Source organism: Lygodium microphyllum, chromosome 8 (genome assembly GCF_053477565.2).
Source record: "Lygodium microphyllum isolate KBCC chromosome 8, Lygodium_microphyllum_v1.1.10, whole genome shotgun sequence".
NCBI lineage: Eukaryota > Viridiplantae > Streptophyta > Polypodiopsida > Schizaeales > Lygodiaceae > Lygodium > Lygodium microphyllum.
Genome location: NC_141142.1, coordinates 75,076,766 through 75,088,981, shown reverse-complemented (window position 1 = coordinate 75,088,981; position 12,216 = coordinate 75,076,766). Strand labels below are relative to the sequence as shown.

The following is a 12,216-nucleotide window of genomic DNA, read 5'->3' as shown; positions in this document are numbered from 1 at the left end:
TTTAACATGAGAAGGAACAAATTATTGTTAATTTGTAGAGACCATTGTATGAATTTAAAATTGTAAGATGCTGCTAATAAGAAGTTAATCTAGATAGAAGTAGTATCTGTATAGTAGCGTACATCCCTTTTGCAATGATCCCCAATGATCTTATGAGGAGGCCTTAAAACTTATGGGTGAATCTTTAAAATAAAAATAATAGTAATCTTAATTTTATTTTTCGTAATCACAAAAAATGAAATATATCCAACAAAAGATAAGCAAAGGTAAATGTCTCTCTTAACCATACTAGGCTTTTCATCAACAAAAGCAAAAAACTCTAAGCATTTAAGTGTTCAAAGCAATGGTAGTACCTCGAAGGTGAATGCGTGCATAATAGAAAATCTGGGTGAGGAAGAGGCAACTCATATTAAAAAAGCAAGGTGTACATTGAATGAATCTTGGGCAATTCTCTTTGAGTGGACATTATTTTGATAAATCACTAGGAAGGGTGTTTTGTAACATATGTAGAAATCACAAAAAGTGTAAAAGTGAGTATGGTACTATTGGGTTTGTTAATATTGAGCTTAGTGCAATAAAGCAACATTCAAACTCCAGGCACATAAGTTTGTAGCTTATGTGCAAGGACACAATCAAAAGGCATTTGAACACAGGTTACAAAAACAACAAGACAATGCAGATGATAGTGTGCTATGCCTATTTAGAGTAGCTTACTTCATTGCAAAGCATAGCATGTATTTTCTAAAATTTGCTCCACAATTAGAATTGTTGCATTGTTATGGTGTTGAAAATGTTCCAGAATACATGTATAACATGTCTTTTTTGAAATTTGCTACACAATTGAAAATGTTCCAGAATACATGTATAACAATGACAAGGCTACAACCATCTTTGTATCTTTTATTGTTGATTCTATGATAAATGATATTATTGAGAAGGTAACATATGTAGAAATCACAAAAGTCTTTCTTTGGGCTATATGTAGATAAGTCTACAGATATCTCAGCTACTTCGCATATGATTAGATATATGTGGACACATGAGGCATATGTTTCCTTTCTTGGTTTGCTAGAAGTATATGATAAGACAACAAAAGGATTGCATGCATTGCTCTTAGAATTTTTTGCAAAACATGGAGTTGATGTATTGAAGATGGTCAGCTTTGGATCACATGGTAAATCAGAAATGGTGGGAAAAGAAAACGGCCTTGCTACTATGTTGAAGAAACATAGTCCATTTCTTACTATAATCCATTATTGTGTAGCACATCGAGTGCATCTATGTGTAGGTGATATAATGAGAGGAAGTGATTATGCACACAAGGTAGATATGATTCTTAATGAAATTGGTACCTTCATAAAACAAAGCCCTTCACATATAAAAATGTTGGAACAACTAGAACAAGAGTTTGATTGTTATACACTTCATGTGAAAACATTCATAAGATCAGATGGCTAAATTGGCACAAAATTCTTCAAACCATTTGTTGTGAGGTTTTAAGCCACTTTTGGAATTTTTGTGGGTTCAAAATCCATCACTTTTTGAGCAAGTATCATGCTCTGAGTTTGTTTACAGCATGCATTTTCTTGTTGATTTGTTGGAATATGTATCGCATTTGAGTTGTACATTTCAAAGTGATTTTGTGAATGTCACAACCATTCCTAGTATTATACATGTGCTGCTATTGGGGCTATTGAGTGTAACGTGTCCAGTCCTTAACATGTTTTAGTAGTCCATCGGGAGTTTAATCTAAAATATGCTACATGGCACTCCCACGAAATGTCACAGGGTTTATCGGATAGCGAATCCTGAGTCTACTCCACAACGAAGCATATCGGCCAGCCCTATTAGGATCAACCTGAAACTTTCTAGGTTTCTATTACAACCTTCTCATGTCGGTCTTCAAATGATCTACTTTGCGCAGAGCATCTAAACCGAGGTAGACTCATATCGCACTTGGTTCAAAGAGAATGGGTAACGAGAGGGATGCATCGCTCGACCTCTCTACACATAGGGTAAAGTCTCATTCCGGTCCCCTAAAATGATATGAGCCAGGGTTCTACCTTACATTATCTAAGGTCAATACATCATCGCAATTCGAATATTGAGAAGCCTCCGAGTTCTCTGGGACCACCCTGCCATAGGATAAGCCCGGGGTTCTATCCACCCGCTTTCCTTGATAGCTTTAATTTTCTACTTACCTAAGGGCACATTAGTGGTAACACATATAAACAACTTCCTTAATTAACCCGTTAGCCACATGTTCTTTTACATAATTTTATGCACTGACATGAAAACAATTCAAGCAAATTCCTTGAAAAGTAAACTCTATATTAAATTTTCAACCGAGATACAAATCTCGTTCATAGGACGATTCTTGCAATCTGTAAGGATGTGTATAATTATCCTCCAAGTTTTTACCCTTGCACTAGTAACAGGGCCTTGAGAATCCATCTCGAGTCACGTAAACCATTTGAGTAGGACCCGAAAGCAAAGGATTTACAGCTAAAGCTCCCCTTGGCATGTAAGCATCCTCCTACGTTCAAACTAATCCACGGAGAGACGTCTCGTGGCGGGTTCAGTCCATATTCCCGTCACAATTATTTAGAACGCCCTTGGATAAAGTTGGCGACCAGTTCGGGGTGGTTTGACATGCCCTCCAGAAATTTAACATGATTCATTATACCAGTTTCTTATGAGAGCTTGGGTCAAACAATCCTTTCACAGACTGTGCTCCTAAAATTACAAGCACAAATAATAATGGGAGCGAGTGCTCAAAACATCTACTAAGGTGCAGTTTCTTTTTGAGAACTTAGAATTCAACCGTCGAATTTTTCTTGCCTTGGTAAGATTGGCCATGATGCGTTTGTATCAAATCCTCGATGTTGTCATCCATATCTCCCGCATGATAGAGGCATTCTAGATACAAGTCCTCTTACTCCTAGGTGAGTAATCTGCCCTTCTTCCTTGATTATTCTTACAATAGGAATTGCAATTTGCATTTAGTAGGCGGTACCCTCCCCATCATTATTCCCACAAAACCCAACCCAATCTTCTAGGATTAGAGTTTTCGCATAAGTCGAATTAAGTCATCCTAGATCACTCTAGGCTCTATTCAAGATCCCTCCTATTCTCATTATCTTACTCCTTTGATTTTCCTTGCGGAAATCATTATAAACTACCTCATGTACGATAAAAAATAGCTCTACCATAGTTTGGATGACCACCACTAACATGGAGTTATATTTTACCACAATAGCAACCCTAGTTTGCTATGAGTTGTTGGGGGTAAAGGCGCCTCCGCCATGCCGCCCTGTGTATTACTACACTGACAGTACCCGCCACTGCACACTGCAGGTGGCGGGCGCCCTCACGTCACTTTATTCTTTTTTCTTTTAGTGACAGTTTGAATAAAGGAAGGCCCGGTCACACATTGTGACTGTTGGAGTTCCCATTTCTTGTCTCTCTCTTTCTTGCTCTTGCTCTCCCGCCATAGCTCGCGTGCAAGCTTCGATCCTTTTCACCTTTCATGAGTAGTCACATGTTTGTGGACAATTATGTTCTCGCCAACAAGCATGGAAAGAGAACTCAATAGTCTTATGGATACAATGTTTTCATCGTTTTGATGGTTGGGTCACAAATATCGCTCTAAGGTTTATCTATTGATCGAGGATCCTTGAAAACAACCTAAGTGAGTTGCCCTTCTTATCTCAAGTAGACCGAAACTTGTATGTCTTTCTAAGTATTCATTATTGTAGATACATCTTTTTTGTGCTTCAGTGAATGGGAGTATCCTAATTCATGCACATTGCAATCATGGGGTGTAAATGCAATTTTGTGAAAAAAAAAACACTTTTATCTACTTCAATTCCTTCCTCTGCAACAGGAGCGGAAATTGAATACACTACTTATGCACGCGAAGAACTTTTGCTCCTGCAATGAAGCAAGAATTTATTGCTTTTCATGATACACTTATTTCTTGCAAAAACAAATGCAAATATTTCTTTATTAACTAAGAAATTGTGAATCCTTCCTTGCAATCATACTACACAACTTTCCTAGATTCGTTCATGATATCTTTGATGTAAAACATCAATCCCTAACAGCCCATATCATTTTTCTACGCACTCGGATGCAAATATCTATCAATTCCTTTTCTCTCTCATGCATGCCAATGCTAGCGCATAAAATTTAATGCTCCAAGAACAAAAGCCAACACATGTATCCTTTTCGAGGAGGAATCCACATTTAAAAAGCCAAACAAGCAAAAGAAACTAAAAATGCATTCTTTGATCATACAATGATAAGAGTTCCTTTGGCCATTTAGGTCGTCGTATCTTAGTAATTTGACTAATGGAGTCTATCAAATTCATTAGCCTAGGTCAACTTATCTCAATAAGAATGCTCATTTGATATTTACAATCTACATCTACAAAGATAGACCATTTTGGCTAGATCCTTGCCACCTAAATTGTCTAGCATGCAAAATACATTCCAAAACCATCTACACTTAGGTAATAGAGCTCCAAGCTTTCCCCTTTAAAAACATGTTTCTTCTTGGCTTTCCCACATAAACTACAATGTCTAAGATGTGAATGACACAGAGTTTTGCATGTGCCTATAATGTCTCTCTCTCTCTCTCTCTCTCTCTCTCTCTCTCTCTCTCTCTCTCTCTCTCTCTCTCGCGGTGACCCCTGTGCCTCTCCCCGCCGACAACACATCGAGGAGAGAGAGAGAGAGAGAGAGAGAGAGAGAGAGAGAGAGAGGGAGTGAAGTGGTAGTATGGGGGGCATGCAGCCCCCCAAGTGAAAGGGGTGGTAGCCATGCCCACCTCCTCCCCCTCCTATAAAAGGGGAGGCTTCTCCCCCTTCCTCGGGACTGTCAGAGCACCCCCCTCCCTGCGTCGACAGCAACTTCTCCCCCCTCCCCCCCCGGTGATTCGCCACCCTTCGTGTGGCAACAACGGCCCCGGGCGTCCGCCAGTACGCCCCCCTCCTCGTTCATCAGGCGGCCAGGAGCACCCCCCTTGGGGCCTTCCGTCAGCGTACTCCACTACCCCCCCTCCTCGCTAGTCAACTGCGAGACCTGTTAGCAAGAAAAAGAGTGGAGAAGGAGAGGGAGAGGGAGAGAGGGAGAGGGAGAAGGTGAAGTGAAGAAGAAGTAGAAGGGGAGGGAGAGAAGGAGGAGAGAAGAAGAAGAAGAGGGAGAAAGAGGAGAAGGAGAGAGGAGAAGAAGAGGAAGAGAGAGGAGAAGGAGAAGAGGCAGAGAGAGGAGAAGGAGAAGTGAAGTAGAAGAGGTAGAAGGTGAGAAGAGAGAAGTAGAAGAAGTAGGGGAAGGAGAGAGAAGGGAAGAAAAAGAAGAAGAGAGGGAAGGTAAAGAGGAGAAAAAGAAGTGGAAGAGCAAGAGGAGAGAGAGAGAGAAGAAGAGAGAGAGAAGGGAGAAGGAGAAGAGAAAAAGAGGTAGAAGAGGAAGAGGAGAGGGAGAGAAGAAGAGAGAGAAGAGAGAGGGAGGAGAGAAGGAGAAGAAGAGATAAAGAAGTAGAAGAAGAGAGAGAGAAGGAGAGGAAGAGAAGAAGAAGAGAGAGACAGGAGAGAGAGAGAGAGAGAGAGAAGGAGAAGAAGAGGAAGAAGGAAAACAAATTGGGGAGAGGGCGAAAGAAGAAAAGTTATGCATGTGAAAGTCACATTGCTTGGCCTTAGATTCCTCGTGAACTTGCTTACCACTTCCTTCTGCCAAGGCAAGAGCGGTCGACTTGCCTCAAGGGTTGCGAGACCAAGAACGCACAAGGATGACACCCAAGAGACGAGTTACCAAAAGCACAAGTGCTGAAGTTGCAAACGGAGCTAAAAACATATCCAATGCAAGCGGAGACATGAATACCACCAACCCTTCAACAACTATAGCTCATATCCAAGTTGTACCAAGGTTTAGATTCTGCTCACGCATCTTGAACTCTTAAATAGAGGTAGAATTACATGTATTCGCCATTAAAGGGCTCAAGATGGGTCGATCTTCTACCCTAAATAGATGGCCAAGATTAATAAAGGTCAAGATAAAATCACTTAGTTCATTTAAAGGATCTAGAAGAAACTTGCTAAATCAACCTTGCGAAGCCCTAACCTAAGGGGAAGAGCAAACTTTAGGGTAGTTGATTCATACTAAGCATGTTGCTTGGAACTATTGAAATGGTTTTAACGAAGATTGATCTTATTAAAAATGGATTGTTGACCCAAGTTATACTTGGTTGTAATTGTTATAAGCTGGTTGCTTCAGCTGTGGTTGATTTCCTAAAGGAATAATTAAGGAAGGTTAGCGCTAGCTACCCCCCGCTAACCGCCAAACCCTAATCAAGGGGGTTGTGAATCCGTGCCGGGAAATAAAGACCGAACCCGCCGTGAGAGGTCTCTCCGTGGAAATTACTTGGCATACAAGGACACTTGGGTGCCAGTGGGGGCTCTGGACGTAAATCCCAATGCCTCTGGGCCCTACATAAATATTCACGTGACTCGAGATGGGATCTCGAGACCTTGATGCTAGTTACAAGGCGGAATCTCGATAGAATAAACCTTCAAGTTTTGTTGCCGGGAGTTATAAGGATTTTTCTACGGAGATAGAAAGGAACACTTAATTCTCATATATGGGCGAAAAACAAACATTAATCTAAAGATAAGTTAAGGAAATGTTTGATCTTATTTTATCTTATATTCGTGTCTGTTTCCTAAATTACGTGAAGGAACCTATGATTAATAGGTTAATTAAGGAAGTTGCTTTTATATGTCAAACATAATGTGGTAGGTAATTAGATAACTAAAACAACCCCTGAGGAAAGCGTGGTGGATGTGACCAATGGGTCTATTCTACGGAAGGGTGGTCTCGGTTAGCTAAGAGCTTTCCTCAAAGAAAATATTAACAAGAAATGTTAAAAAATGTCAGACGATGACCTTAAACAATGTTGGTTAGAACCCTGATTCATACCGTTTAAGGGGATCGAAATGGAACTATACCCTACGGGACCGATGCATCCCTCTCGTTTCCCATTCTCTTTGAACCAAGTGCAATATGAGTCTGCTTTGGCCCAGCCGCGTCTGCGTAAAGGGGAGCAATTGTAGACCGACAATAAAAGGCTGTTAAGAAGACCCGATTACAAGAAACCCGAACTTCAGGTTGATCCTAGTGGAAACGGTTGAATAAGTTCCATTACGAGGCAGACTCGAGAGACCCTAGTTGGTAAACCCCGTGTCATTCCTTAAGAGTGCCAGGTGACATCTTCTAGATATATCTCTCGATGGACTGCTAAGACGTGTTCCACAATTTGAGGGGCAGACACGTTATAGTGCCCATGAGAGAATGTCAACGTATATTTTCAAGCACATCATGAAGAAATGCTTTTTCTCTCCCTAACGTTATAGTAAAATTCTAAGTTTTGCTTAGGACCATATGCACCAACCTTCCACAAGACCTTGCATTCTTCAAATCTCTCCAATCCTTCTTTTGTTCATCCCATTGTGAAGCTCAAAAAAGTAAAACCGAATAAGTACATAACCTACATTAACCTTGAAACCCGATGTCGAGGAGGATATCCTACAATGTTTTCTTTCAATCACATCACAAAGAAATGTATTGATCTCTTTAATGCTACTTTAGCGAAACTCTAAAGTTGCTTGGGACCACATCAACCTTTCACAAGACCTTGCATTCTTCAAATCTAATTTTGCAGAGCAACTTGTAAACAAATTATCACAACTTGGGTATAGCTAATACAACCCCTTTCAACTTAAAATCTATATTGGTTAACAAAAAGTTGTATGCTGATCCATAAGAGCAACCAACTTAGCGGTATAAGGCTTCAAGTTCCCCTAGTTTTTTCTTTATCAAGTGGCTACCCTACAAGTGAATTATCAAGCCTACAAAGCTAGGTCCAAGTCTTGATTCTTATTTCTACTACTAAATGACCATAAATACAGGTGGAGGTAACAAACTCCAAATCTTCTAGTCAACAAGTGTTCAAACCATCAGCTCAGCCACTCTCAAATATACTTGAAAACCTACTAATATGCTAAAAATGATTCTCTCAAATCAGAAGATGCAGAACGTGTATGTCTTTCCACATTATAACAACTATTTTACAGGAGAATGAATATAGCATGTTCTGACATGTGGATACACCTTTGTGACTACAACTTATGCAGCTATGAACTTAGATTATAGTGGATTTCCCCAAAAAGCTGGAGTTTCATTATTAATCCCATCCAGCAAGAATGCCACAAAATTCAGCCTCCACAGCAAGATCCACATGCTGGAACAGAATCTGCAGATCAGTGTAAAGAGGTCAGGCAATATCATACAGCCAGTAAGATACCCTCTTTCTGCCCTTTTGCAACCAAGATTTGCACAAATAGGAAAACAAGAATTGCTAATGATCTTAAGTCAAAAGGAACGAACCAAAAGAAAAACGCACAGAAAGAGATCCAGATGACATGAACAAAAGCCACATCTCTCTGAATCTCAAATAGACATCAAAAAACAAGTCATAACAACGGAAACCACAAAGAACCTATGTTGACAGAAGAAACACTTACTGTGGTCAATACCGCGAATATTTGATAGTCCTCTGGGACCTCCATAAGGGCCACGCCCAGATCCCCCTGAGGGCCCACCACCTCCACCACCAGGTCCACCACCCCAACCACCAAACCCCGAGGATCGACCGCTAGACTTTCGTCCATAGCCATTTGAGGCCTCCAACTGCATCCAAATAAAATATAGAATATTGTGTGAAACCAAGATCCCAGTTACTAACAGGTGTAAAAAAATTCTGCATAGAGTGATACACGGTTTGAAATCAACATTACTACAAACAATTTCTTGAAATGTTTCAAAAAACATGCAACAACTTACTGAAAACATTGTCTTGATAAAAGAAAGGAAGAAGTTCAAAATGCCCAGGAAAAGATCAGGTATAATGCTTAGCCTCAGTAGTGATCGCCTTGGTTTTATGTTCCCTGAAAAACCATTGCAGAGTTAAACAGCATCAAAGCTTCGTTGTAGACATTTTCTTTAACATATATTGTACCAACATTAGCTAACCTAAACAGACTTTCTGCAAATCTGAAATTGTAACAAAAACTGGACAGAATTTGCTCAAAGAAAGAAAATTGTGAAAACAGTTTCATACTGGGCAAAGCAATCATAGGTCACATTATTTCATCATACTGGCGAATCAGAGTTAAACTGGTTTCTGTGAAGATTAATCCTTAGACCCTAATTTTCCAGTCACCATATGCCGTCTAGCAAAATGCCAAAACAGGTATGGAGTTGCATGGCTTTGTGACCAAACCCCATACAATATTTTACATACAGGTAAGAAAGGCCATATTTCTTCCCGCATCTTTCTGATCCAATTTGATATCCATTTGAGATCACCCATGGCATATTGCTGAACCATTTAACTCTGTCGTTTCCATATCATCGTCCAGCAATAGCCAATACGAACAAAAATGTGCGTCTGTTGCCTTCTCAATCTCCTACTCGCGAGCTTCATGTGAACTTACTTCCGAATGACTAAGTTTAGACTTTCAAGGCTATAGGATCTACAAGGCAAATGGGATACTTTCATTAATCATGGTACAATAGAAAGTATACACATACATGGGAATGACAATGCCACTGTGTAAAACCTAACAGGGTCGACCGTCAATTTAATTGACCTGCATAGAAGATCAAGAAAGAAGCTCGCTCTCCCATTTGTGCCTTTCTGTGATCGCGCTGATCCACACGAAGAATGAATACCACAAGCGCACACGGAGACAGACAGAGGCAAACGCGCAAACACCGAGACTGGCGCACACAGGGACACACACACAGAGGAGAGAGATAGAGAGAAGAAGAGAGAGAGATGCCTTACCTCCTTCGACGTAGGCCATGGTCAGGACTCGCCTGCAGCATCAACAACGCAAAACACCTCAGTAATGCTTCTTCGTCTTCCTTTCCCAATGACGAAACATCAAGGATGTTTTTGCACCGTCAATAACAAGAAATGCCTCTCAGAAAGCGGAGGTAAAGACACTCACAGACGTGTACCGGGCAATTTCATTGGCCGACATTCATTTTTAACTGTATTATCTACTCTCCTGACAATACATCGTCGGAAATATTCATAATTCACCCAAGTGTGCTAACACCAGAACAATCGAGGGGCTTCACGCGCGGTTTCAAACAACCCCCAAACTGTGTGAAAAGGAATGGTCCGTTACACTCAAATTTTGAGTCGCCTTCCCACTGGTGAATTGTGGTAGATGGACCTCCAAGTCTTCCGATCACCGAACCCGATGACGCTTGACAACCATACCTTCCCACGATCGGTTTGCTACAAAAATATATACACCATGGTGGTGGGAGGCTAAGAGGGATCATTCTATAACAATAGCAATGCATTAAACAAATGGGGGGACTACCTTCTACAAGTAGTGGCACACCCCAAATTGTGTGGATTGCTGTGAAATGTGATGGGCAAAAGTCTCGCAAAGGAATGAAATGAACCTTTATCTCCAGATGCATAATGAGATGGAAAGCGTGAAGGGATTGAAATTGCATCATGAGGTTGTAGTTCCTTTACAAAAGCTCCTGTGTGATGATATTCTAAGTTGTAATATGTACGATGTTAGAATCCATATGTATGCAGTCTCTACTAATGTTTTACAATGCACAATGGGAATTTAGTGCAAACATACACGCATGCTATTTTGCATGCTTGCTCTTTCTCATTCTAACATGCTTGTGCAAATCAATAGATTGAGATGTAAATATCATAAAAGTAGATAGGAGGAGTCGAAAAAGCACTAGTATGTGAAGAGGTAGAGAAGACAGTGCAACACAACAAATATATCCATGCAATGAAGAAAGAACTTCAATTTCTCGAGAGTTATAAGCAATATTTATGAAGCAGAAATGAATACTTGTAAAGGATAATATTTTTCTACAAGGTGTTTGAAAGAGGCACGGATGTGGGCAAGATCATATGCATTGGGGACCTTATCACAATCCTTAGAATGGGAGATGTTTCCACATGCTCAAAAAAGAGAATGTCTTATTCCATTCCGTGCTTCCTATACATAGTTTATAGTTAGTTGCTCCTTACAAAGAAAGTTATCAACAAACAAATGACAAAACACAATGTCCATGTTCAAACTTTTATGCAAAGAAAAAGAATAGGTACCTAGAAGAACGTAAGGCACCTAAAAATATTGTCTTTCACCCACATCAATTGGTGTAATACAACTATGTAACAAAGATCATAGCACTCCCATCTCTTTTAATGAGAAGGGATCTGATTTGTGTATTTACACCACACAATATACATAGTGAATGTAGGAGGAACAAAGGGACATGTCACATATCTATGATTTGTAACTTCAAGAAACAACCCTTCAAAAGCCATGAGAATGGGCAAGGACTCAAGCCATTAAACAGCATGATGCCCAAGCATCAAGAGCAAGTGGGTGAAACTTCTCTTTTGAGGCCAATAGGATATTGTAAGCATGGTAGTATCTATAGGAAGGAGTAGCCATCTATTTAATATATCAAAATTAAAAGACTAAATATAAATTGGGAAGAAAGGCACATAACACAACAAATGATACTAACAAAATAAATGAGCTCTCCAACAAGACAATGTGCAACAAAAGAGGTTCAATAACATTTTTGAAAAACTTCTTTAGATATAATATTCATAATTGAACATGCATGGCATTTGTTATATTCCAGCAACACTTTCAAACAGTATGGTGACTTTAACTAAGACAATGCAATATATAATGACCCATGCATAAAGACTAGAGTTTTGGGGTTGTAAAGGTTAATGTTTGACTTTCTACCTTGTTGGTGGTCATGGCAAATTCAAGCCTCACCAAAAATTAACTTCTGTTCATTATGAATGGTAGATGCAATGTACTCGGAACAAAGTTAAACCTTGGAATGAGCACCTTTGAAATAATATTGTTACTTGTTATCATCTATCTCTATAATCTTACTACTACATCCCTTACATATAAGTCTTGTACCATTGCATAATCATTAAGTCTTATACTGGTGCATAATCCTTTAGACAAGTCTAGATTTCTTGTCAAAATGAGGAGGGAAGCCACCCCCAAGTTCAAGAGAATTTAATAGTGTTCAAGAAAAGGTGGGTTCGCTTCATCTTAAGGCCAATTCATTTTA

General features: G+C 39.8%; 1 protein-coding gene across 1 annotated transcript; it reads right to left on the bottom strand.

Moving 5' to 3' along the window:
* Positions 1-7,913: 7,913 nt before the first annotated feature.
* Positions 7,914-10,064, bottom strand: LOC148032462 (glycine-rich protein). The gene is made up of 4 exons (XM_087683133.1): positions 9,905-10,064; positions 8,899-9,002; positions 8,580-8,745; positions 7,914-8,308 (listed from the first exon to the last, which is right to left on the bottom strand). Exons 1-4 carry the CDS (start codon positions 9,921-9,923, stop codon positions 8,271-8,273), a joined length of 327 nt encoding a protein of 108 aa, XP_087539259.1. The 5' UTR covers positions 9,924-10,064; the 3' UTR covers positions 7,914-8,270.
* Between the last annotated feature and the right edge of the window lie 2,152 nt (positions 10,065-12,216).

Bases quoted from the DNA above. Each gene is read 5' to 3' on its own strand.
- LOC148032462 (XM_087683133.1), bottom strand. The intron at 8,746-8,898 runs GTAAGTTGTTGC...ATTTGGATGCAG, and splicing joins TTATCAAGACAATGTTTTCA to TTGGAGGCCTCAAATGGCTA. The intron at 8,309-8,579 runs GTAAGTGTTTCT...ACTGATCTGCAG, and splicing joins TATTCGCGGTATTGACCACA to ATTCTGTTCCAGCATGTGGA.